Source organism: Agelaius phoeniceus, chromosome 1 (assembly GCF_051311805.1).
Source record: "Agelaius phoeniceus isolate bAgePho1 chromosome 1, bAgePho1.hap1, whole genome shotgun sequence".
Classification (NCBI taxonomy): domain Eukaryota; kingdom Metazoa; phylum Chordata; class Aves; order Passeriformes; family Icteridae; genus Agelaius; species Agelaius phoeniceus.
In genome coordinates this window covers 155,587,474-155,611,601 of record NC_135265.1, presented here as the reverse complement: position 1 = coordinate 155,611,601, position 24,128 = coordinate 155,587,474, and the positions used below count along the sequence as shown (strand labels likewise).

The following is a 24,128-nucleotide window of genomic DNA, read 5'->3' as shown; positions in this document are numbered from 1 at the left end:
GGCACGTGACACGGTAACGGTTTTTATTGCGGCGCCCCCTGGCGGAGGGAGGGGGAGGAGCACGGGGATGGACCACGCCCACTCGGAAAACCGAACACGCCCCCGAACAAAACCCACGCCTGATAACAAAACCACGGCCCTGCAAAAGCCACGCCCCTTAAGAAACCACGCCTCCACGCAGAGACATGCCAATTAACAAGAGCTGAGGCCATTAACAAACTATGTAAGACACGCCCATTAACAAAGCCGCGCCCCTTAACGGATCACACCCCTGCACATAAGCCACGCCCATTAACAGACCACCACCCTGCACAAAAGCCACGCCCATTAACAAGCCACGCCTGTTGACAAACCACACCCCTTGCACATAAGCCACGCCCATTAACAAACCACGTCTTCCGTATAAGACCCGCCCATTAACAAAAGCCACGCCCATTAACAAACCACACCTCTCCGCATCAGACACGCCCATTCATAAAACCACGCCCTCCACAGAAGCCACACCCAACATCAAACCGCACCCCGACAGAGCCACGCCCCTTTAGGCCCCCATTGCGGGGGTCGTCCCGGTGGGCGGGGTCACAGCAGGGTCACACCTGGGGGGTCTGTCTGGGCATCTGTCCGTGTGTCCATCTGGGGCTCCGTCTGTGTGTCTCTTTGGGGCTCTGGCTGTGTGTCTGGCTGTGTGTCTGTCCATGTGTCCGTGTGTCCATCTGGGGCTCTGGCCGTGGCTCTGGGGGCACACTGGGGTCTGGCTGTGACTCTGTCGGTGTGTCTGTCTGGGGGGTCTGTCCATGGGTCTGGGGGTCTGTCTGTGTGTCCGTGGGTCCTTCCAGGGCTCTGTCCGTCTGTCCATCCGGGGCTCTCACTGTCACAGGGGTCCCTCTGTGGGACTGTCCCTGCTGGAAATCTGTCCGTGTGTCCATGTGTCTGTGTGTCCATCCCGATGTCCGTGTGTCCATCCCTGTGTCTGTGTGTCCATCCCCATGTCCGTGTGTCCATCCCCGTGTCTGTGTGTCCATCCCTGTGTCTGTGTGCCCATCCCCATGTCCGTGTGTCCATCCCTGTGTCCGTGTGTCCCTCATTTCCACCAGAGCACGTTCCAGAGCAGCAGCCAGCAGGGGGCTCAGGCAGGTCTGTCTGTCTGTGGGTCTGTCCATGTGTCTGTGTGTCTGTCTGTCCCTCATTTCCAGCAGAGCACGTTCCAGAGCAGCAGCCAGCATGGGTGGGTGCCCAGGCAGAGCAGGGGGCTCAGGTGGGTCTGTCCGTGTGTCCGTGTGTCCGTGTGTTGGTCATTTCCAGCAGAGCACGTTCCCAAGCAGCAGCCAGCAGGGGCTCAGGTGGGTCGGTCTGTCCGTGTGTCCGTGTGTCCCTCATTTCCACCAGAGCAGCAGCCAGCAGGGGTAGGCCCCCAGGCAGAGCAGGGGGCTCAGGTGGGTCTGTCCGTGTGTCTGTCTGTCCCTCATTTCCACCAGAGCATGTTCCAGAGCAGCAGCCAGCAGGGACAGGTGCCCAGGCAGAGCAGGGGGCTCAGGTGGGCCCCGTGCAGGGGGTGATGCTGGGGCTGTGTATCCATGCCGTGTCTGTCCGTGTGTCCATCCCTGTGTCCGTCTGTCCCTCATTTCCACCAGAGCACGTTCCAGAGCAGCAGCCAGCATGGATAAGCCCCCAGGCAGAGCAGGGGGCTCAGGTGGGCCCCGTGCAGGTGCTCCTGCAGCAGCCCCTGGCCCAGCGCCCCCAGGAAGCGCTGCCAGGCCTCGCCCAGCCCCGCCGGCGCCTCCAGCAGCTCCCGCTCCAGCAGCACGGCCAGGAACAGCGACAGGCCCGGAGTGCTGAGAACCAGCAGGATGGCCAGGGGCAACCTGGGGAGGGGGACAGGGGGGTTAGAGACACCTGGGACCCCCCTGAGACCGCCCTGAGACACCTGGGACCACCCTGAGACACCTGAGACCACCCTGAGACACCTGGGACCACCCTGAGACACCTGAGACCACCCTGAGATCCCCCCTGAGACCACCCTGGGACCCCCATGAGACCCCAGAGACCACCCTGAGACCACCCTGAGTCCCCAGGTGAGCACCAGCAGCACTGGGGGCACCGTCCAGGGTGGGCAGGGGGGGACAGGGACACCCAGAGTCCCCCAGGAACATCCAGGGACCACCAAGGACACCCAGGGACCCCTCCTCACCTGTGTGCAAGGGCACTCACCTGTCCCCAGGTGTGTCTCACCTGTCCCCAGGTGTCCCCAGGTGTGTCTCACCTGCTGCCCCCAGGCCTGACGGTGGCCACAAGTGGCACCAGGGTGGCCCCAGGTGTGCCCAGGTGTGTCTCACCTGTCCCCAGGTGTCTCCAGGTGTCCCTAGGCTGTCCCCAGGTGTCCCTAGGCTGTTCCCAGGTGTCTCACCTGTACCCAGGTGTCCCCAGGTGTGTGTCACCTGTTGCCCCCATGTCCCCAGGTGTCCCCAGGTGTGTGTCACCTGTAGCCCCCAGGTCTCACAGCAGCTGCAGGTGGCACCAGGGTGGCCCCAGGCTCTCCCCATGTCCCCAGGTGTGTCTCACCTGTTGCCCCCAGGCTGTCCCCAGGTGTCCCCATGTCCCCAGGTGTGTCTCACCTGTTGCCCCCATGTCCCCAGGTGTCCCCAGGTGTGTCTCACCTGTTGCCCCCAGGTGTCCCCAGGTGTCCCCAGGTGTCTCACCTGTCCCCAGGTGTGTCTCACCTGTTGCCCCCATGTCCCCATGTCCCCAGGTGTGTCTCACCTGTTGCCCCCAGGTCTGACGGCGGCCGCAGGTGGCACCAGGGTGGCGCCCAGCAGGAAGCCCAGGGAGAAGTTGAGCAGGGCCAGGCAGGAGAGGAGCAGGGCCAGGGCCAGCAGGGCCACCAGCTTGAGGGACATCCAGCCACGCTGGCCACCCCCTGAGAGGGCCCTGTGGGGACACAGAGTGACACTGAGTGACACAGAGTGACACAGTGCCACCATCCCTGTCACACAGGGCCACCAGCTTGAGGGACATCCAGCCACGCTGGCCACCCCCTGAGAGAGCCCTGTGGGAACAGGGACACAGTGTGACACAGTGCCACCACCCCTGTCACTATCCCTGTCACTGTCTCTGTCACACAGTGTCACACAGGGCCACCAGCTTGAGGGACATCCAGCCACGCTGGCCACCCCCTGAGAGAGCCCTGTGGGGACACAGAGTGACACAGAGTGACACAGTGTCACACAGTGCCACCAGCTTGAGGGACATCCAGCCACGCTGGCCACCCCCGGAGAGAGCCCTGTGGGGACACAGAGTGACACTGAGTGACACAGAGTGACACAGTGCCACCATCCCTGTCACACAGGGCCACCAGCTTGAGGGACATCCAGCCACGCTGGCCACCCCCGGACAGGGCTCTGTGGGGACAGGGACACAGTGTGACACAGTGCCACCACCCCTGTCACTATCCCTGTCACTATCTCTGTCACACAGTGTCACACAGGGCCACCAGCTTGAGGGACATCCAGCCACGCTGGCCACACCCTGAGAGAGCCCTGGGGACACAGAGTGACACTGAGTGACACAGTGCCACCATCCCTGTCACACAGTGTGACACAGTGCCACCACCCCTGTCACTATCCCTGTCACCATCCCTGTCACACAGTGTCACACAGTGCCACCATCCCTGTCACCACCCCTGTCACACAGTGTGACACAGTGCCACCATCTTGAGTGTCACACATTGATACCAGCCCCACACCTATACCTGTGGGTACCTGAGGGGCAATGCCAGTCCCTCACCCGTGTGTGCTGTGGGTACCTGTGGGTACCTGTGGGTACCTGTGCCAGCCTCATCTGTGGGTGCTGTGGGGCAGTGCCAGCCTCATCTGTGGGTGCTGTGGGTACCTGAGGGTACCTGTGCCAGGCTCACCTGTGTGTGCTGTGGGTACCTGTGTGTGCCTGAGCCAGGCTCACCTGTGTGTGCTGTGGGTACCTGTGGGTACCTGTGCCAGGCTCACCTGTGGGTGCTGTGGGGCAGTGCCAGGCTCACCTGTGGGTACCTGTGGGTGCTGTGGGTGCCTGTACCAGGCTCACCTGTGCCAGGCTCACCTGTGCCAGGCTCACCTGTGGGTGCTGTGGGGCAGTGCCAGGCTCACCTGTGCGTGCTGTGGGTACCTGTGGGTACCTGTGCCAGGCTCACCTGTGGGTGCTGTGGGGCAGTGCCATCCCTGCCACGTAGATGCCAATCAGTGCCAGCACCACGGCCTCGGCCTCGCCCACCGGGAAGTGCTGGGTGGCCACGGCCTGGCCCCGCACGGGCAGCAGGTACAGGGCAGTGCCAGCCCCCCAGGACACCAGGATGGGGGGCACCAGCCACAGGAGACCCCCCCGCGCCTGGGGGGCACAGGAGGGGTGTTAGAGTGGGGGCACACAGGGGGTACAGGGGGCACAGGGGCATAGGGGGCACAGGGGGCACACAGGGGGCACAGGGGGCATAGGGTGTGGGGTACAGGGGGTACAGGGGGCACAGGGGGCACAGGGGGTACAGGGGGCACAGGGTGTGGGGTACAGGGGGTACAGGGGGCACAGGGGGCACAGGGGGCACAGGGGGGCACAGGGGGTACAGGGGGGCACAGGGGGCACAGGGGGCACAGGGGGTACAGGGGGCACACAGGGGGGTACAGGGGGTACAGGGGGCACACAGGGGGGTACAGGGGGCACACAGGGGGCACAGGGGGCACAGGAGGGCACAGGAGGGCACAGGGGGCACACAGGGGGGTACAGGGGGCACACAGGGGAGCACAGGGGGGCACACAGGGGGGTACAGGGGGCACACAGGGGAGCACAGGGGGCACAGGGGGCACAGGGGGCACAGGGGGTACAGGGGGTACAGGGGGGTACAGGGGGCACACAGGGGGCACAGGGGGCACACAGGGGGTACAGGGGGTACAGGGGGTACAGGGGGCACAGGGTGCACAGGGGGTACAGGGGGGCACAGGGGGCACAGGGGGCACAGGGGGGCACAGGGGGGCACAGGGGGCACAGGGGGCACAGGGGGTACAGGGGGCACACAGGGGGGTACAGGGGGCACACAGGGGAGCACAGGGGGCACAGGGGGTACAGGGGGGTACAGGGGGCACAGGGGGGCACAGGGGGCACAGGGGGCACAGGGGGCACACAGGGGGCACACAGGGGGCACAGGGGGCACAGGGGGCACAGGGGGGTACAGGGGTACAGGGGGAACAGGGGGCACAGGGTGTGGGGCACAGGGGGCACAGGGGGGTACAGGGGGGTACAGGGGGCACAGGGGGCACAGGGGGCACACAGGGGGCACACAGGGGGCACAGGGGGGCACAGGGGGCATAGGGGGCACAGGGGGCACACAGGGGGGCACAGGGGTGAGGGTGGGGGTCCCAGGGGGTCCCAACAGGGAGAGGGGTTGGGGGTCAGGGATGGGGGGCTGGGGTCAGCACAGGGGGGGCTGTGGGTCAGGGTGGGGGTCCCAGGGGTGACAATGGGGGTAGAGGGGTCAGGATGGGGGTCCCAGGGGGTCCCAGGTCAGTCAGGGGCTCAGGGGTGGGTCTGGGGTCACTCCAGGGGTCCCAGGTCAGCGTGGGGGTCCCGGGGGTCTCTGGGGTCCCAGGGTGGGTAAGAGATCAGTCTGGGGGTCTCAGGGGGGCCCAAGGGATCCCAGGGGGTCCCAGGTCAGGGTGGGGGTCCCAGGGGGCTCTGGGGGTCTCTGGGCTCAGTCTGGGGATTCCTGGGGTCCCAGGTCACTCTGGGGGTCCCAGGGGTGGGTCAGGGCTTAGGGTGGGGGTCCCAGGGGGGCCCAGGTCAGTCTGGGGGTCAGGGGTGGGTCTGGGGTCACCTTGGGGCTCTGGGGTCACTCAGGGGGTCCCAGGTCACTCTGGGGGTCCCAGGGTGGGTCTGGGGTCACTCTGGGGGTCCCAGGTCACTCTGGGGGTCCCAGGGTGGGTCTGGGGTCACTCTGGGGGTCCCAGGTCACTCTGGGGGTCCCAGGATGGCTCTGGGGTCACTCTGGGGGTCCCAGGATGGGTCTGGGGTCACTCTGGGGGTCCCAGGGTGGGTCTGGGGTCTCCTCACCTCCCCTGGGGGGGGGTCCCCCTCCCCCTCCTCGCTCCGGCTCAGCCGCATCCACAGGTCCAGGGCGTGGGGGAGGGGTCAAGGAAAGGGACCCTCGGACCCCCGGCCCCAAAATCCCTCCCTTTATCCTAAAATCCCTCCCTTTTACCCCAAAATCCCTCCCTTTACCCCAAAATCCCTCCTTTTACCCCAAAACCCCTCCTTTACCCCCAAAACCCCTCCTTTTACCCCAAAATCCCTCCCTTTACCCCAAAACCCCTCCTTTTACCCCAAAATCCCTCCCTTTACCCCAAAATCCCTCCCTTTACCCCAAAGTCCCTCCTTTTACCCCAAAATCCCTCCCTTTACCCCAAAATCCCTCCTTTTACCCCCAAAATCCCTCCCTTACCCCCAAAATCCCTCCCTTTAACCCCAAAATCCCTCCTTTTACCCCAAAATCCCTCCCTTACCCCCAAAATCCCTCCCTTTAACCCCAAAATCCCTCCTTTTACCCCAAAATCCCTCCCTTTGCCCCAAAATCCCTCCCTTTACGCCAAAACCCCTCCCTTAACCCCCAAATCCCTCCTTTTACCCCAAAATCCCTCCCTTTGCCCCAAAATCCCTCCCTTTACGCCAAAACCCCTCCCTTTAACCCCCAAATCCCTCCTTTTACCCCAAAATCCCTCCCTTTACCCCAAAATCCCTCCCTTTACCCCAAAGTCCCTCCTTTTACCCCAAAATCCTTCCCTTTAACCCCAAAATCCCTCCTTTTACCCCAAAATCCCTCCCTTTACCCCAAAATCCCTCCCTTTACCCCAAAGTCCCTCCTTTTACCCCAAAATCCTTCCCTTTAACCCCAAAATCCCTCCCTTTACCCCAAAATCCCTCCTTTTACCCCAAAATCCCTCCTTTTACCTAAAATCTGTCCTTTAACCCCAAAATCCCTCCTTTTACCCCAAAATCCCTGTCTTCACCTCTCAAAATCCCTCCTTTTACCCCAAAATCCCTCCCCTTTACCCCAAAATCTGACCTTTAACCCCAAAATCCCTCCTTTTCCCCCAAAATCCCTCCTTTGACCCCAAAATCCCTCCCTTTACCCCCAAAATCCCTCCCTTAACCCCCAAATCCCTCCTTTTCCCCCAAAATCCCTCCTTTGACCCCAAAATCCCCCATTTCCTAAAATCCCCCCATTCCCCAAATGCCCCCAAATCCCTCTTTGCCCATTTTCCCCTCTTCCCTCCCCAAAATTTCCCTTTCCCCCCAAAATCCCACGTTTTGCCCCCTCGTGCCCCAATTGCCCCATTTTTCTCTCTTTTCCCCCCAAACCCCATTTTTCCCCCACCTCCCCTTTTCTTTTTCACCCCAAAACCCCCATTTCCCCCCAAACACGCAGTTTCCCCATTTTTTCCTCCAAATCCCAATTTTTCCCCAGTTCTCCCCATTTTTGGCTCATTTCCTTATTTTCCTCATTTCCCTCCATTTCTTTCCCCATTTTCACCCATTTCCCATTTTTTCCTATGTTTTACCCAATTTTTCCCTATTTTTTCCCATTTTTTACCCGTTTTTCCCCATTTTTTCACTTTTTTTTCCCATTTTCACCCATTTCTCATTTTTCCTATTTTTACCCAATTTTTCCCTATTTTTTTCCCATTTTTTACCCATTTTTCCCCATTTTTTCCCGTTTTTCCCCATTTTCACCCCAGGATATGCTCAGGGCCAACAGGAGCAGCAGCAGGGCCAGGGCAGGCACACAGGAGCCTGGTTTTACCCCATTTTTACCCCGTTTTTTCCCATTTTTACCCCATTTTTTCCCCATTTTTTACTGTTTTTTCACATTTTCGCCTATTTTTTCCCATTTTCCCCATTTTTCACCCCAGGATATGCGCAGGGCCAGCACCAGCAGCAGCAGGGTCAGGGCAGGCACACAGGAGCCCATTCCCCTTTTTCCCCTTGTTTTTACCTCATTTTTCCCCATTTTTCACCGTTTTTTTCTCGTTTTTGCCCATTTTTTCCCAATTTCCCATTTTTCACCCCAGGATATGCGCAGGGCCAGCACCAGCAGCAGCAGCCCCTGGGCAGGCACACAGGAGCCCATTCCCCATTTTCCCCTTGTTTTTACCCCATTTTTTACCCCATTTTTCACCGTTTTTCACCGTTCTTTCACATTTTCACCCATTTTTCCCCATTTTCCCGGTTTTTCAGCCCAGGATATTCACAGGCCCAGCACCAGCAGCAGCAGGGCCAGGGCAGGCACGCAGGAGCCCATTCCCCTTTTCCTCTTGTTTTTACCCCATTTTTTACCCCATTTTTCCCATTTTTCCCCATTTTTTCCCATTCTTTCCCAATTTCCCGTTTTTTCAGCCCAGGATATGCGCAGGCCCAGCACCAGCAGCAGGGTCAAGGCAGGCACGTAAGAGCCCATTCCCCATTTTCCCCTTGTTTTTACCCCATTTTTTACCCCATTTTTTCCCCGTTTTTCACCATTTTTTCACGTTTTCACCCGTTTTTTCCCAATTTCCCGGTTTTTCAGCCCAGGATATGCACAGGCCCAGCACCAGCAGCAGCAGGGCAGGGCGGGCACGCAGGAGCCCATTCCCCATTCCCCCCTTGCTTTTACCCCATTTTTTACCCCATTTTTTCCCCGTTTTTCACTGTTTTTTCACGTTTTCACCCACTTTTTCCCAATTTCCCATTTTTTCAGCCCAGGATATGCACAGGGCCAGCACCAGCAGCAGCAGGGCCAGGGCAGGCACGCAGGAGCCCATTCCCCATTTTCCTTGTTTTTACCCCATTTTTTACCCCATTTTTTCCCCGTTTTTCCCAGTTTTTTCACGTTTTCACCCGTTTTTTCCCAATTTCCCGGTTTTTCACCCCAGGATATGCGCAGGGCCAGCACCAGCACTAGCAGCCCCAGGGCGGGCACGCAGGAGCCCATTCCCGTTTTCCCCTTGTTTTTACCCCATTTTTTACCCAATTTTTTCCCCGTTTTTCACCATTTTTTCACATTTTTTCCCAATTTCCCAGTTTTTCAGCCCAGGATATGCGCAGGGCCAGCACCAGCAGCAGCAGCCCCTGGGCAGGCACGCAGGAGCCCAATCCCCATTTTCCTTGTTTTTACCCCATTTTTTACCCCATTTTACCCCATTTTTCCCCGTTTTTTCACATTTTCACCCGTTTTTTCCCAATTTCCCGGTTTTTGAGCCCAGGATATGCGCAGGGCCAGCACCAGCAGCAGCAGGGCCAGGGCGGGCACGTAGGAGCCGATGGAGACGAAGCGGGACAGGGAGGGCAGCAGGTACAGGAAATAGGATTGGTGCAGCCGCTCCAGGAGGTTGTTCAGCTTCCGGAACATTCCCTCAAGGGTCCTGGGGGGGGGGAATGGGAGAGGGGTCAGGGGAGACCCCCAGGGACCCCCCAAATACAGAGAGAGACCCCCTGGAATCCCCCAACCCCACACAGGAACCCCCAACCCCACAGTTCCAGAAGGTTCCAGGAGCTTCCAGAATATTCCTTGAAGGGTCCTGGGGGTGGGAATGGGACTGGGGTCAGGGGAGACCCCTGGGACCTCCCAAATCCAGGGGAGACCCCCAGAATGCCCCAAATACGGAGAGGGACCCCCAGAATCCCCCAACCTCACACAGGAACCCCCAGTCCCACAGTTCCAGAAGGTTCCGGGAGCTTCCGGAACATTCCCTCAAGGGTCCTGGGGGTGGGAATGGGAGAGGGGTCAGGGGAGACCCCCTGGGACCCCCCAAATCCAGGGAGACCCCCAGAATGCCCCAAATACAGAGAGAGACCCCCAGAATCCCCCAACCCCACACAGGAACCCCCAACCCCACACAGGAACCCCAAATCCCACAATTCCAGAAGGTTCCAGAAGCTTCCAGAACATTCCCTGAAGGGTCCTGGGGGGGGGGGGGGGGGGAACAGGATTGGGGTCAGGGGAGACCCCCAGGGACCCCCCAAATACAGAGAGAGACCCCCAGAATGCCCCAACCTCGCACAGAAACCCCCAATCCCACAGTTCCAGAAGGTTCTGGGAACTTCCGGAACATTCCCTGAAGGGTCCTGGGGGGTGGGAATGGGACTGGGGTCAGGGGAGACCCCCAGGGATCCCCCCAAATACAGAGAAAGACCCTGGATTCCCCCAATCCCATACAGGAACCCCAACCCCACACAGGAACCCCAAATCCCACAATTCCAGAAGGTTCCAGGAGCTTCCGGAACATTCCCTGCAGGGTCCTGGGGAGGATTGGGGTCAGGGCAGACCCCTGGACCCCTCCCCAGTGTCACCCCAAGACCCTCAGGACCCCACAAATACCCCAGAACCACCCCAAAACAGCCCAGGACCCTCTGGGACCCCCCTCAGGGACCCCAAACCCAACCAAATCGCCCTCAGGACCCCCCAAATCCCCCTAGGACCCCCAAATCCTCCCCAAATGCCCCAACCCCCCCTCAAAACAGCCCTCAGGACCCCCAAACTCCCCAAATTCAGAATTCCCCAAAGCCCCCCAAGAACCCCCAAAACCCCCCAAAATCCCCCAGGGACCCCAGACCCACCTGCCCAGGACCCCCAGGTCGAACTTGTGCTGCCTGAAGCTGCTGATGCCCCACAGGGTCAGGGACCCCCCGAGTTCCCAAACCCCCCCAGACCCACTCAGGACCCCCCAAACCCCCTTGGGACCCCCCCAAACCCCCCAGGACCCCCATAAACCCCCCCAGGGACCCCCAGACCCACCTGCCCAGGACCCCCAGGTCGAACTTGTGCTGCCTGAAGCTGCTGATGCCCCACAGGGTCAGGGACCCCCAGAGTTCCCAAACCCCCCCAGACCCACTCAGGACCCCCCAAACCCACTCAGGACCCCCCCAAACCCCCCCAGGACCCCCAGACCCACCTGCCCAGCACGCCCAGGTCGAACTTGTGCTGCCTGAAGCTGTTGATGCCCCGCAGGGTCAGGGCCTCGATGCGGAAGCGCAGGAAGAGCCCGTGAGCCCCCCCGGGCCCGCCCCCGGCCTGGCCCAGCACCATCAGCCCCAGCGTGCGCAGGCTCTGGGCATAGCCTGGACCTGAGGGACCCTCCGGGGGGGGCAGCTGTGGGACAGGGGTCAGTGAGTGACCACTGAGTGACCACTGACCCCTCAGTGCACCCCAAAACCCTCCCAATGCCCCCTGACCCCCCCAGCGTGCGCAGGCTCTGGGCATAGCCTGGACCTGAGGGACCCTCCGGGGGGGGCAGCTGGGAGGAGAGACCGGAGAGTGACCACTGAGTGACCCCTGAGTGACCCTGAGTGACCACTGAGTGACCACAGAGTGACCCCTGAGTGACCCTGAGTGACCACTGAGTCACCAATGAGTGACCACTGAGTGACCCCTGAGTGACCCTGAGTGACCACTGAGTGACCCTGAGTGACCACTGAGCAACCAATGAGTGACCACTGAGTGACCAGTGAGTGACCCCTGAGTGACACTGAGTGACCCCTGAGTGACCACTGAGTGACCCTGAGTGACCACTGAGTGACCACTGAGTGACCACAGAGTGACCAATGAGTGACCCTGAGTGACCCCTGAGTGACCCCAGTGACCCCTGAGTGACCCTGAGTGACCCCTGAGTGACCAATGAGTGACCCCTGAGTGACCCCTGAGTGACCCCTCAATACCCCCTGAAGCCCCCAGCCCGGGGAGTGACCCCTTGGTGCCCCCCCAGCCCAGGAGAGAAACCCTGAAGCCCCCCCAGGACCCTCCAGGAACCCCCCAAAGCCTCCCCAGGACCCCCCAAAGCCCCCCAGGACCCCCACCTTGCCCTGGTTCAGCAGGTCCAGGTTGGGCAGAGCAGCCCCCAGACCCCCTGAAGCCCCCCCAGGACCCCCCAAAGCCCCCCAAAGCCCCCCAGGACCCCCACCTTCCCCTGGAAGATGCAGAGCAGCCCCCAGACCCCCTGAAGCCCCCCAGGACCCCCCCAGGACCCCCACCTTGCCCTGGAAGGTGCAGAGCAGGCCGCTCTTGAGGCAGGAGTGGAAGAGGTTGAGCAGGTCCAGGTTGGGCAGAGCAGCCCCCAGACCCCCCAGGACTCCCCCAAAGCCCCCCAGGACCCCCCCAGGACCCCCACCTTGCCCTGGAAGGTGCAGAGCAGCCCCCAGACCCCCCAAAGCCCCCCCAGGACCCCCACCTTGCCCTGGAAGGTGCAGAGCAGCCCCCAGACCCCCCAAAGCCCCCCAGGACCCCCACCTTGCCCTGGAAGGTGCAGAGCAGGCCGCTCTTGAGGCAGAAGGAGTGGAAGAGGTTGAGCAGGTCCAGGTTGGGCAGTTGCCCGTTCAGCCCCTCCACGGCCACGTCCACGCTGGTCACCACGTCCGAGCTGAGCTCCAGGGCCAGAGCGGCCTGGATGGCCCCTGCCCGGCCTGGGACCCCCCCCGAGTGGATGTCTGGGGGATACAGACCCGTGAGACCCCCCCGGAATGGCCATGGGACCCCTGGGACCCCCAGAGCCACGGGACCCCCATGGGACCCCCATGGGACCCCCATGTCCACTCTGGTCACTGTGTCCATGGTGTCCGTGCCCTGCCCGGCCTGGGACCCCCCCCGAGTGGATGTCTGGGGGGGACAGACCCGTGAGACCCCCCCCAGAATGGCCACAGGACCCCTGAGACCCCCCCAGAACAGCCATGAGACCCCCAGAGCCACGGGACCCCCATGGGACCCCCATGTCCACTCTGGTCACTGTGTCCGAGCTCAGCTCCAGGGTCACCAGATGGGCCCACCTGGCCTGGGACCCCCCCAAGGGGGTGTCTGGGGGGACAGACCCTGTGAGACCCCCATGGCACCCCCAGAATGGCCATGGGACCCCCTCGGGACCCCATGGGACCCCCATGGGACCCCCAAAAAAGCCACGGGACCCCCATGGGACCCCCATGTCCACTGTGGTCACTGTGTCCGTGCTCTGGCCAAGGGCACCTGGATGGGCCCTGAGCCCTCCCAGTGCTCCCAGTCTGACCAGTAAGGATCACACCCTGTACCCCAGTGCTCCCAGTCTGACCAGTAAGGATCACACCCTGTACCCCAGTGCTCCCAGTCTGACCAGTAAGGATCACACCCTGTACCCCAGTGTTCCCAGTCTGACCAGTAAGGATCACACTGTGTCCCTCATCAACCCCCCAGCCCCTCCCAGTGCTCCCAGTCTGACCAGTAAGGCTGAGCCATAGCACCCCCAGTGCCCCCCCAGTGCTCCCAGTTTAACCAGTAAGGTCCACACCACATACCTCAGTCCCTCCGAGTGCTCCCAGTCTGACCAGTAAGGGATCACACCCTGTCTCCCAGTCCCTCCCAGTTCATCCCAGTCCCTCCCAGTCTCACCAGTAAGGTTGACATTGTAGTACCCAACCCCTCCCAGTCCCTCCCAGTGCTCCCAGTCTCACCAGTAATGATCAGACCGTGTCCCCCAGTGTCTCCCAGTTCATCCCAGTCTCACCAGTTCACCAGTAAGGTTCCCACTGTCCATCCCAGCCCCTCCCAGTCCCTCCCAGTGCTCCCAGTCTCACCAGTAATGATCACACCACGTCCCCCAGTCCCTCCCAGTTCATCCCAGTAAGGTTCCCACTGTCTCTCCCAGTCCCTCCCAGTGCTCCCAGTCTCACCAGTAAGGTTGACATCGTGGTAGGCCTCCAGCCAGGCCTGTGTCCCCACCAGGTCGTGCTCGGTCACCAGGAAGATGAGATCCTTGGCCCAGTACACCTGGCCTGGGGAAATTGGGAGCTCTGGGACTGACCAGTACGGACCAGTACAGACCAGTATGGCCCAGTACAGCCCAATCCCTGCCCAGTACACCCAGTACAGCCCCAATGAGATGAGATCCTTGGCCCAGTACACCTGGCCTGGGGAAACTGGGAGCTCTGGGACTGACCAGTACAGACCAGTATGGCCCAGTACAGACCAGTATGGCCCAGTACAGACCAGTCCCTGCCCCAATCCCTGCCCAGCCCCTCTAAGGACCCCCCCAGCACCCCAGGGCTCCCTCCAGCCCCAGTATCCCCAGTACCCCCCAGAAACCCCCAGCCCCAGCTGCCTCCAGGTGCCCCCCGGACCTCCCCAGGACCCCCATTAGACCCCCAGGACCCCCCCAGGACCCCCCCAGGACACCCCAGGACCCCCATTAGACCTCCAGGACCCCCCAGGACCCCTATTAGACCCCCCTAAGCCCCCCAGGACCCCCCTGACCTGGGCAGAACCCCACCAGGGCCAGCAGCAGCCCCACGGCCTGGGCATTTTGGGGTCCCTCAGAGCAGCCCCCAGGACCCCCCAGGACTCCCCAGGACCCCCAATAGACCCCCAGGACCCCCCAGGACCCCCAGGACACCCCCAGGACCCCCCAACCTCGGCAGAAGCCCGCCAGGGCCAGCAGCAGCCCCATGGCCTGGGCATTGTGGGGTCCCTCAGAGCAGCCCCCAGGACCCCCATTAGCCCCCCAGAACCCCCCCAGGACCCCCATTAGACCCCCAGGACCCCCATTATCCCGCTAGGACCCCCAGGACCCCCCCAGGACCCCCCCAGGATCCCCAGGACCCCCCAACCTCGGCAGAAGCCGGCCAGGGCCAGCAGCAGCCCCACGGCCTGGTTGTTCTTGCTGCCCTCGGAGCAGGGCACGAGCAGCAGCAGCGCCTCCGTGCTGGCGGCGCGGGGGGCTCGGAGCACCCCGAAAACGTTGGTGCCACGGACCAGCTGGGGAGGGACAGACAGACACCCCAACATCACACAGGGACCCCCAAAACCTGCCCTGAGACCTCAACATCCCCACAGCACCCCGAAAACGTTGGTGCCACGGACCAGCTGGGGAGGGACAGACGGACACCCCAACATCACACAGGGACCCCCAAATGTACCCAGAGACCTCAACATCCCCACAGCAACCCCAACATCCCCACAGCACCCCGGAAACGTTGGTGCCATGGACCAGCTGGGGAGGGACAGACGGACACCCCAACATCACACAGGGACCCCCAAAACCTGCCCTGAGACCCCAAAACACCCCAACATCCCCACAGCACCCCGAAAACGTTGGTGCCACAGACCAGCTGGGGATGGAATGGGACGGGGATCAGCACCCCAAAATCACACAGGGACCCCAAATCCTCCCAGAGACCACCAAAGCTGCCCTGAGACCCCCAATCCACCCAGGGACCCCAACACAACATCCCCACAGCACCCCAAAAACGTTGGGGCCCAGCTGGGGAGGGACAGACGGACACCCCAAAACCCAAACAGGGACCCCCATTCCCAGTGCTCCCAGTCCCCCTCTCAGTGCCCCCAGTCCCCACCAGTGCTCCCAGTCCCTTCCAGTCCCCCCCAGTTCCCAGTGCTCCCACTCCCCCCCTTACCCCCTCCCAGTGCTCCCAGTCCCTCCCAGTCCCCATTCCCAGTCCCCATTCCCAGTGCTCCCAGTGCCCATCCCCAGTTCCCCCAGTGCCCATCCCCAGTTCCCCCAGTCCCCATTCCCAGTGCTCCCAGTCCCCATTCCCAGTGCCCATTCCCAGTGCTCCCAGTTCCCCCAGTCCCCATTCCCAGTGCTCCCAGTCCCCATTCCCAGCCCCCATTCCCAGTCCCCATTCCCAGCGCTCCAAGTCCCCCCAGTGCCCGTTCCCAGTGCTCCCAGTGCCCCCAGTCCCCATTCCCAGTGCTCCCAGTCCCCGTTCCCAGTGCTCCCAGTGCTCCCAGTTCCCCCAGTCCCCATTCCCAGTGCTCCCAGTGCTCCAAGTCCCCCCAGTGCCCGTTCCCAGTGCTCCCAGTGCTCCCAGTGCCCCCAGTCCCCATTCCCAGTGCTCCCAGTGCTCCCAGTCCCCATTCCCGGTGCTCCCAGTGCTCCCAGTGCCCCCAGTCCCCATTCCCAGTGCTCCCAGTGCTCCCAGTGCTCCCAGTTCCCCCAGTCCCCGTTCCCAGTGCTCCCAGTGCTCCCAGTGCTCCCAGTTCCCCCAGTCCCCGTTCCCAGTGCTCCCAGTGCTCCCAGTTCCCCCAGTACGTAGCGCTCGTGGGCCTCGTCGGGGAAGGGCAGCGTGCGGCTGAAGGGCTGGCGATGGACCTCGAGCCCCAGCTGGAACATGGTCTGCTCCAGCCACCCCACAGGCATTCCCCTATAAAATATATGGGATTGGGGCACCCCAAACCTTCCCTGAGCCCCACAGGCTCTGCTCCAGCCACCCCACGGGCATTCCCCTACAAAATATATGGGAAATGACAGGGGATTGGGGCACCCCAGAGCGTCCCCAAACCCCACAGGCTCTGCTCCAGCCACCCCACAGGCATTCCCCTAAAAATATATGGGAAATAACAGGGGATTGGGGCACCCCAGAGCACCCCAAACCCCACAGGCTCTGCTCCAGCCACCCCACGGGCATTCCCCTAAAAATATATGGGAAATGACAGGGGATTGGGGCACCCTGAACCCTGCCTGAACCCCACAGGCTCTGCTCCAGCCACCCCACAGGCATTCCCCTAAAAATATATGGGAAATGACAGGGGATTGGGGCACCCCAGAGCACCCCAAACCCCACAGGCTCTGCTCCAGCCACCCTACAGGCATTCCCCTATAAATTAATAGGGGATTGGGGCACCCCAAACCCTCCCTGAGCCCCACAGGCTCAGCTCCAGCCACCCCACAGGCATTACCCTACAAATATATGGGAAATGACAGGGGATTGGGGCACCCCAGACCCTCCCTGAGCCCCACAGGCTCTGCTCCAGCCACCCCACAGGCACTCCCCTATAAATTAATAGGGGATTGGGGCACCCCGAACCCTCCCCAAATCCCTTCTCCAGCCTCTCCAACCAGCAGTGGGGATGGGAACCCCCCTAGAACTCCCCCAAACCCCAAAGGGGTCCCCCTGCTCTCCAGTTGTCCCCCAAAATTCCTGTCCCCCCTCCCCAAACCCCCCCAGTCCACCCCAAACCCAACCCTAAATCCCTATCCCCAAATCCCCCAAACTCAACCCCAAATCCCCCAATCCAGCCCCAAACCCCCTCCCCAAATCCCCCCGTTCTCACCCCAATCTCCTCTTGTGCCCCCCCAGGTGTGACCCTCCCCAAACCCGACCCCAAACCCCCCAATCCTGACCCCAAACCCCCCAATCCAACCCCAAACCCCCCAAATCCCCCCCCAAACCCCCCAAATCCAACCCCAAACCCCCAAACCTGACCCCAAACCCCCCAATCCTGACCCCAAACCCCCCAAATCCAACCCCAAACCCCCCAAATCCCCCCCCAACCCCCCAAATCCAACCCCAAACTCCCCAAATCCAACCCCAAATCCAACCCCAAACCCCCAAACCTGACACCCAAACCCCCCAAATCCCAATCCCAAACCCCCCAAACCTGACACCAAATCCCCCAAATCCAACCCCAAACCCAACCCCAAACCTCCCAAACCTGACACCCAAACCCCCCAAATCCCAATCCCAAATCCCCCAAATCCAACCCCAAACCCAACCCCAAACCCCCCAAACCCCAAATCCCCCCGTTCTTACCCTGCTTTCCTCTTGTGCCCCCCGAATTCCCAGGCCTGTCCCCCTCCCCAAACCCAATCCCAAACCCCCCAAACCTGACCCCAAACCCCCCAAACCCCAAATCCCCCCGTCCTTACCCCGCTTTCCTCTTGTGCCCCCCAAATTCCCGGGCCAGCGCCAGCGCTCGGGCCCCCAGGTCGGAGCCCTCGCCCACCATGGTGGAGCCCATGGCGTTCTCAGACAGGTACGTGCGGGGGGCCAGGGCTGGGAGGAGCAGGAACCACGTGAGCCCCGACAGGTAACTCAGGATGCTGTGAGGGACACCCCAAAACCATCAGTGACACCCCAGAAATAACCCCATAACCACCAGTGACACCCCAAACCCACCAGTGCCACCCCAAAGCCAGCACAGGTAACAGCAGGAACCAGGTGAGCCCCGACAGGTAACTCAGGATGCTGGGAGGGACACCCCAAAAATAACCCCATAACCACCAGTGACACCCCAAGCCCATCACTGACACCCCAAACCCATCAGTGACACCCCAAAGCCACCAGTGACACCCCAAACCCAGCACAGGTACGTGCAGGAGGCCAGGGCAGGGAGGAGCAGGAACCAGGTGAGCCCCGACAGGTAACTCAGGACACTGTGAGGGACACCCCAAAACCATCAGTGACACCCCAAAAATAACCCCATAACCATCAGTGACACCCCAAACCCATCAGTGACACCCCAAAGCCAGCACAGGTAACAGCAGGGAGCAAGTGAGCCCCGACAGGTAACTCAGGATGCTGTGAGGGACACCCCAAAATGGGCATTGGTACCCCAAAAATAACCCCATAACCATCAGTGACACCCCAAAAATGACCCCTGACACCCCAAAGTCAGCACAGGTACGTGCGGGGGGCCAGGCCAGGGAGGAGCAGGAACCAGGTGAGCCCCGACAGGTAACTCAGGACACTGTGAGGAACACCCCAAAAATAACCCCATAACCATCAGTGACACCCCAAAGCCAGCACAGAGCCAGCCCTGACACCCCAAACCCAGCACAGGTAACAGCAGGAACCAGGTGAGCCCTGACAGGTAACTCAGGACACTGTGAGGGACACCCCAAAACCATCAGTGACACCCCAAAAATAACCCCATAACCATCAGTGACACCCCAAACCCATCAGTGACACCCCAAAGCCAGCACAGGTAACAGCAGGAACCACGTGAGCCCTGACAGGTAACTCAGGATGATGGGAGGGGAACCCCAAAATGGGCACTGGCACCCCAAAAATAACCCCATAACCACCAGTGACACCCCAAAAATGACCCCTGACACCCCAAAGTCAGCACAGGTACGTGCGGGGGGCCAGGCCAGGGAGGAGCAGGAACCAGGTGAGCCCCGACAGGTAACTCAGGACACTGTGAGGAACACCCCAAAACCTTCAGTGACACCCCAAAAATAACCTCAAAACCATCAGTGACACCCCAAAAATAACCCCAAAACCATCAGTGACACCCCAAACCCAGCACAGGTAACAGCAGGAACCAGGTGAGCCCCAACAGGTAACTCAGGATGCTGGGAGGGACACCCCAAAAATAACCCCATAACCATCAGTGACACCCCAAAGCCAGCACAGAGCCAGCCCTGACACCCCAAACCCAGCACAGGTAACAGCAGGAACCAGGTGAGCCCTGACAGGTAACTCAGGATGCTGTGAGGGACACCCCAAAATGGGCATTGGTACCCCAAAAATAACCCCATAACCATCAGTGACACCCCAAAAATAACTCCATAACCATCAGTGACACCCCAAAGTCACCAGTGACACCCCAAAAATAACCTCAAAACCATCAGTGACACCCCAAAGCCAGCACAGAGCCAGCCCTGACACCCTAAAGTCAGCACAGGTAACAGCAGGGAGCAGGTGAGCCCCGACAGGTAACTCAGGACACTGTGAGGGACACCCCAAAACCATGAGGGACACCCCAAAAATAACCCCAAAACCATCAGTGACACCCCAAAAATAACCCCAAAACCACCAGTGACACCCCAAACCCATCAGTGACACCCCAAAGCCAGCACAGGTAACAGCAGGAACCAGGTGAGCCCCGACAGGTAACTCAGGATGCTGTGAGGGGAACCCCAAAACCATCAGTGACACCCCAAAAATAACCCCATAACCACCAGTGACACCCCAAAAATAACCCCTGACACCCCACAAGTAACCCCAAAATCACCCCAAGGACTTTCCCCCCAGAGCCCCCCATTCCCCAGGGGGGTTCTGGGGTCCCCCCCCCTCACCAGAGGGGGGGTTTTGGGGTGCCCCCAGGGGGGTGTTGGGGTGTCCCCCAGAACTCACCAGAAGCAGGAACCCCAACTATAGCTGTGTTTCCCCCCAGGCCCCACAGGTTTTGGGGTGCCCCGGGGGTGTTTTTGGGGTGCCCCCAGCCCCTCACTCACCACAGGGGGGTGTTGAGGCCCCCCCCATGGGATTTTGGGGTCCCCAGGATATTTTGGGGTCCCTCACTCACCATAGGGGGTGTTGAGGCCCCCCCAGCCCCTCCCCATGTTCTGGGGTCCCCCCAGGATATTTTGGGGTCCCTCACTCACTACAGGGGGGGTGTTGAGGTCCCCCCAGCCCCTGCCCATGTTTTGGGGTCCCCCAGGGGTTTTTGGGGTGCCCCCACTCACCACAGGGGGGTGTTGAGGCTCAGCAGCAGCCGGGCCAGCGCCCGCCGGCACTGCGGGTCTGAGAGCAGCCCCATGGACCCAGAGCTGTGGGGGAAATGGGGGCATATGGGGGGATATGGGGGGGATATGGGGGGCACCGGGACCACACAGAACCCCCGACCCCACAAACACCACAGAGAGAATCCCCGAGCCCACAAAAACCCCCAAAAACCCCACAGAGACCAGGGAGCCCCCTCCAAACCCCACAGAGATCCCGAACCCCACAGAGACCCCATAGAGAGACCCCAGACCCCACAGAGCCCCCCTCAAACACCACAGAGTCCACAGAGACCCCAAAAACCCCACAGAGACCCCAGAGACCCCATAGAGCCCCCAAAGACCCCTCACCCCCCAAAGGACCCCCAAAGACCCCACAGAGACCCCAAATACCCTTCACCCACCCCATGGACCCCCAAACCCCACAGAGCTCTTAAAGACCCCACAGAGCCCCCCAAAACCCTCCCCACTTCCATGGACACCCCAAACCCTCCTCAGGTCGCCCCAAATCCCCCTCAGGCCCGGGCCCTGCCCTCCCTCCCGCCCCCTTACCGCGTTCCCCTCACCCCACAGCCCCCTCACGGACCAGCTCCCTGCCCCGCACCCTCCTGTGCCCTCCGGGACCCCCAAAAACCCCAAAATGCCCCAAAATCCCCAAATCCCCCAAAACCTGCGGGGCACGGCAGGGCCAGGCCGCTAAATCGCAGCCGGAGCGCGCGGCCAGGGCGGGGAGCGGAGCGCCGAGACAGCGATCGCGGGCACCGCCCCGCCAGGGGGCGCAACGCGGGGGCGGGGCGAGGGGCGGGGCCACTGGTGTGGGCGGGGCCACTGGGATGTGGGCGGGGCCACGGGATAACGGGGATTTGGGTAAAGGGGAGAAAAGGGAGGGAAAACGGGGATTTGGGGGCAAAAAAAGGGGGAAAAACGAGGGGTTTGGGAGGAAAAGGGGGGAACCCGGGGGGTTTGGGGTAAAGGGGGTAAAAATGGGGGGAAAACGAGGGGTTTGGGGGAAAAATGAGGCAAAAAACGGAGGAATCCGGGGGGTTTGGGGGTACAAAAGGGGGAAAAACGGGGGCAAAAAAAGGGCAAAATCAGGGGGTTTGGGGGCACAACAGGGAGCAAAAAAGGGGGGAAAATGGGGGGTTTGAGGGCACAAATGGGGCAAAATCGGGGGGGTTTGGGCACAAAAAGGAGCAAAAAGGGGGGTTTGGAGGAAAAAAAGGAGCAAAAAATGGGGGCAAAAAAAGGGGACAAAAAAAGGGGGTACAAAAGAGACAAGAAAAGGGCGAACCCCGGGGTGTTTGGGGGCACAAAAGGGGGCAAAAAAGTAGGCAAAAAAATGGGGGGGTTGGGGGTAAAAAAGGGGGAACCCGGGGGGTTTTGGGGTTCAAAAGGGGGCAAAAAACTGGGGGGTTTGGGGGCACAAAAGGAGGGGGGGAAAGGAGGGTTTGGGGGTACAAAAGGGGGGAAACACGGGGGGTTTGGGGGCAAAAAAGGTGCAAAACTGGGGGGTTTGGGGGCACAAAAGGAGCAAAACCAGGGGGAAAATGGGGGGTTTGGGGGAACAAAAGGGGGGAAAATGGGGGCAAAAAAGGGGGAAAACGGGGGGTTTGGGGGCAAAGTCGGGGGGCTTGGGGGCACAAAAGGGGTTCTGGGCAAAGGGGGGCTTGGGGGGGCCAAAGAGGGGGAAAGGATGGGCAAAGGCAGGTGACAGGGACAGCTTGGGGACAATGGGGTGTCATGGGGGACACAAGGGGGGAGCTGCGGTGGGGAGGGGGGCGGGCAGGGAGGTGACACGGCCAGAGCACACAGGTGACACACCCCCGTTTATTGCCATGGTGACACCCCAAACACACAGGGTCACACGCCAGGGTCACCAGTGTCCCCCCAGGATTGGTCACTGCAGGGTCACTCCAGGGTCCCCAGGACTGGTCACTGCAGGGTCCCCAGGACCGGTCACTGCAGGGTCACTCCAGTGTCCCCAGTGTCTCCCCAGGATTGGTCACTGCAGGGTCACTCCAGTGTCCCCAGGACTGGTCACTGCAGGGTCCCCAGGATTGGTCACTGCAGGGTCACTCCAGTGTCCCCAGGACTGGTCACTGCAGGGTCACAGCCCCAGTGTCCCCAGGACTGGTCACTGCAGGGTCACTCCAGTGTCCCCAGGACTGGTCACTCCAGGGTCACTCCAGTGTCCCCAGTACTGGTCACTGCAGGGTCACTCCAGTGTCCCCAGGACCGGTCACTGCAGTGTCCCCAGGACCGGTCACTGCAGTGGTGTGATGCTGCAGCCCCCAGGGGTCAGTTGGTCACCACAGGGTCCCCCAGGTCACTCGGCCATGGCAGTGTCCCCACGGTGTCCCCACAGTGGTCACTGTGCCATGGCAGTCCCTGTTCCACAGCCATGTCCCCACAGTGGTCACTCTGGTCAGTGACTGCTCCACGGTGCTGTCCTGGTGTCCCCACAGTGGTCACTGTGGTCAATGACTGTTCTATAGTGGTCACTACAGTCACTGTGCCATGGTGGTGTCTCTGCAGCGGTCACTGCTCGGTGGCAATGTCCCCTTAGTGTCCCAGTGGTCAGTCACTGTGCCATGGCAGTGTCTCTGCTGGTCACTCTGGTCACTGTGCCATGGCAATGTCCCCATGGTGGTCACTGTGCTGGTCACTGCTCCATGGCAGTGTCCTGGGGCGGTCACTGCGGTCACTCAGTGCTCCATGGCAGTGTCCTGGGGTGGTCACTGTGGTCACTGTGCCATGGTGGTGTCCCCACAGTGGTCAGTGCTCCATGGCAGTGTCCTGGGGCGGTCACTCAGCACTCCATGGCAGTGTCCTGGGGTGGTCACTGCGGTCACTCAGTGCTCCATGGCAGTGTCCTGGGGTGGTCACTGTGGTCACTCAGTGCTCCATGGCAGTGTCCTGGGGTGGTCACTGCGGTCACTCAGTGCTCCATGGCAGTGTCCTGGGGTGGTCACTGTGGTCACTCAGCACTCCATGGCAGTGTCCTGGGGCTGTCACTCTGCACTCCATGGCAGTGTCCTGGGGCGGTCACTGTGGTCACTCAGCACTCCATGGCAGTGTCCTGGGGTGGTCACTCAGCACTCCATGGCAGTGTCCTGGGGCGGTCACTGTGGTCACTCAGTGCTCCATGGCAGTGTCCTGGGGTGGTCACTGTGGTCACTGTGCCATGGTGGTGTCCCCACAGTGGTCAGTGCTCCATGGCAGTGTCCTGGGGTGGTCACTCAGCACTCCATGGCAGTGTCCTGGGGTGGTCACTGCGGTCACTCAGTGCTCCATGGCAGTGTCCTGGGGCTGTCACTCTGCACTCCATGGCAGTGTCCTGGGGTGGTCACTGCGGTCACTCAGTGCTCCATGGCAGTGTCCTGGGGTGGTCACTGTGGTCACTCAGCACTCCATGGCAGTGTCCTGGGGCTGTCACTCTGCACTCCATGGCAGTGTCCTGGGGCGGTCACTGTGGTCACTCAGCACTCCATGGCAGTGTCCTGGGGTGGTCACTCAGCACTCCATGGCAGTGTCCTGGGGCGGTCACTGTGGTCACTCAGCACTCCATGGCAGTGTCCTGGGGCGGTCACTCTGCACTCCATGGCAGTGTCCTGGGGTGGTCACTGTGGTCACTCAGTGCTCCATGGCAGTGTCCTGGGGTGGTCACTGTGGTCACTCAGCACTCCATGGCAGTGTCCTGGGGCTGTCACTCTGCACTCCATGGCAGTGTCCTGGGGCGGTCACTGTGGTCACTCAGCGCTCCATGGCGGTGTCCTGGGGTGGTCACTCAGTGCTCCATGGCAGTGTCCTGGGGCGGTCACTGTGGTCACTGTGCCATGGTGGTGTCCCCACAGCGGTCAG

The 24,128-nt window shown here is 61.4% G+C and overlaps 1 protein-coding gene across 4 annotated transcripts; it reads right to left on the bottom strand.

Moving 5' to 3' along the window:
- Positions 1 to 6: 6 nt before the first annotated feature.
- Positions 7 to 24,120, bottom strand: GPAA1 (glycosylphosphatidylinositol anchor attachment 1). 4 transcript variants are annotated; one of them, XR_013185066.1, is made up of 14 exons: positions 22,089 to 23,552; positions 20,232 to 20,315; positions 17,688 to 17,861; positions 16,071 to 16,182; positions 14,629 to 14,776; positions 13,696 to 13,797; positions 12,290 to 12,486; positions 10,959 to 11,155; positions 9,276 to 9,428; positions 6,085 to 6,151; positions 4,181 to 4,374; positions 2,758 to 2,925; positions 1,507 to 1,862; positions 7 to 1,125 (listed from the first exon to the last, which is right to left on the bottom strand). XR_013185066.1 is itself a non-coding variant. In XM_077190013.1 (14 exons), exons 2-13 carry the CDS (start codon positions 20,303 to 20,305, stop codon positions 1,619 to 1,621), a joined length of 1,830 nt encoding a protein of 609 aa, XP_077046128.1. In that variant the 5' UTR covers positions 20,306 to 20,315; positions 22,089 to 23,553; the 3' UTR covers positions 7 to 1,444; positions 1,585 to 1,618. The 4 variants fall into 4 exon arrangements, 3 of the variants coding, with proteins under 3 accessions (XP_077046128.1, XP_077046126.1, XP_077046138.1); XM_077190013.1 differs by having other exon boundaries at positions 7 to 1,444; positions 1,585 to 1,862; positions 22,089 to 23,553; XM_077190011.1 differs by lacking the exon at positions 22,089 to 23,552 and adding an exon at positions 20,938 to 21,056 and having other exon boundaries at positions 7 to 1,862.
- Between the last annotated feature and the right edge of the window lie 8 nt (positions 24,121 to 24,128).